Source organism: Cebus imitator, unplaced genomic scaffold (assembly GCF_001604975.1).
Source record: "Cebus imitator isolate Cc_AM_T3 unplaced genomic scaffold, Cebus_imitator-1.0 Scaffold408, whole genome shotgun sequence".
Lineage (NCBI taxonomy): Eukaryota > Metazoa > Chordata > Mammalia > Primates > Cebidae > Cebus > Cebus imitator.
The window spans coordinates 2,499,299-2,500,525 of NW_016107723.1; the positions used below are offsets into that span (position 1 = coordinate 2,499,299).

At 30.2% G+C, this 1,227-nt stretch overlaps 1 protein-coding gene across 1 annotated transcript in view; it reads right to left on the minus strand.

The window, feature by feature from the left end:
- Positions 1-279: 279 nt before the first annotated feature.
- Positions 280-1,227, minus strand: part of SLCO6A1 (solute carrier organic anion transporter family member 6A1) — a 124,073-nt gene continuing 123,125 nt past the window's right edge. The window contains exon 14 of the mRNA XM_017509158.2: positions 280-419. Within this exon, the coding sequence (XP_017364647.1) occupies positions 280-419 (140 nt within the window). The remainder of the gene's footprint in view (positions 420-1,227) is intronic.

Here is a 1,227-nt window from a genome sequence, read left to right on the forward strand (position 1 = left end):
TAACCTAGGTGTAATTTTCTATTTTCATTCCATTTTTTTCAAAGTATTGTCTCTTATTGAAAGTATTACATGTGTGCTGTATATTTTTTGAAATTTTAAACATAAAGACTATATTATTACATTTACACTCAAAATATAATAAAATATGTAAAGTTATATGAAGCACATTTATTTGTTAAACATGTAATTATATTACTGTTATTTTAAATTTTATTAATATTAGTATAATATTTCACTGTTAGATTGACAATATGTAATTCTTACAAAATGATGATCCAGTTACAAGTCAGTTTTTCTTTTCTTAACTTTTGGATTCTTCACAGTTATATCTGGGATGTCAGTGCTGTCCTTTACACGATGTTTGTATATGAAAAATGCAATAGTAGTGAAGATGATAGTGCATAATTTGCAAAGAAAACCTAAATTTAAAAAAATGCAATGATCAGATATGTCCATTTATTTAGAACAAAAATGTAGGGGAAAAATGCTATTTACCAAGAAAGATAAGTATATTTCACCTATAAAGATATAAATTCCCCAACTGTAGAATGTAATTAATATCATAAAATTATATCATTACTTAAAAAAAGTTTTTAAATGTTTATGTTTTTGATTTCTTAGATATATTATGCCCCTCCCAAATGCAAGATGTGTTATTACCTCATAGAATGTGTTAATTCTGAACCATAAAATGTAAATCCTGACTTTCAAAACTTAACTATCAATAGGAACTAGAGCTAAGTCATTTCATGCAGCTTTGCTTTTTGAAGTATTCATCATTTTTCAAATACAGTAAATATTACAGAAAATTAAATAATGTGGGTTTTTTTTCATTTTCATGTTTCAAGTTGCAGTAAGTTAATACATGACAACATTACAAGCTTTAAATAAAAATACTTGAATATTTGATGCAAATGAATCTGTTAATTCTTTTTTTTTTCTTTTCTTTTGAGACAGGGTATCACCCTGTCACCCAGGCTGGAGTGCAGTGGTGTGATCTCAGCTTACTGAAGCCTGGACCTTCCTGGCTCAAGCAATCCTCCCACTTTAGCCTCCTGAGTAGCTGGGACTACAGCTAATTTTTGTAGTTTTTGTAGGGACATGATCTTGCCATGTTGCCCAGGCTGCTCTCTTGAACTCCTGGCCACAAGCAATCTGCCTGCTTTTATGTCCCAAAGTGCTGGGATTACAGACATGAGCCACCACTATGCCAGGCCTTTTTTTTTT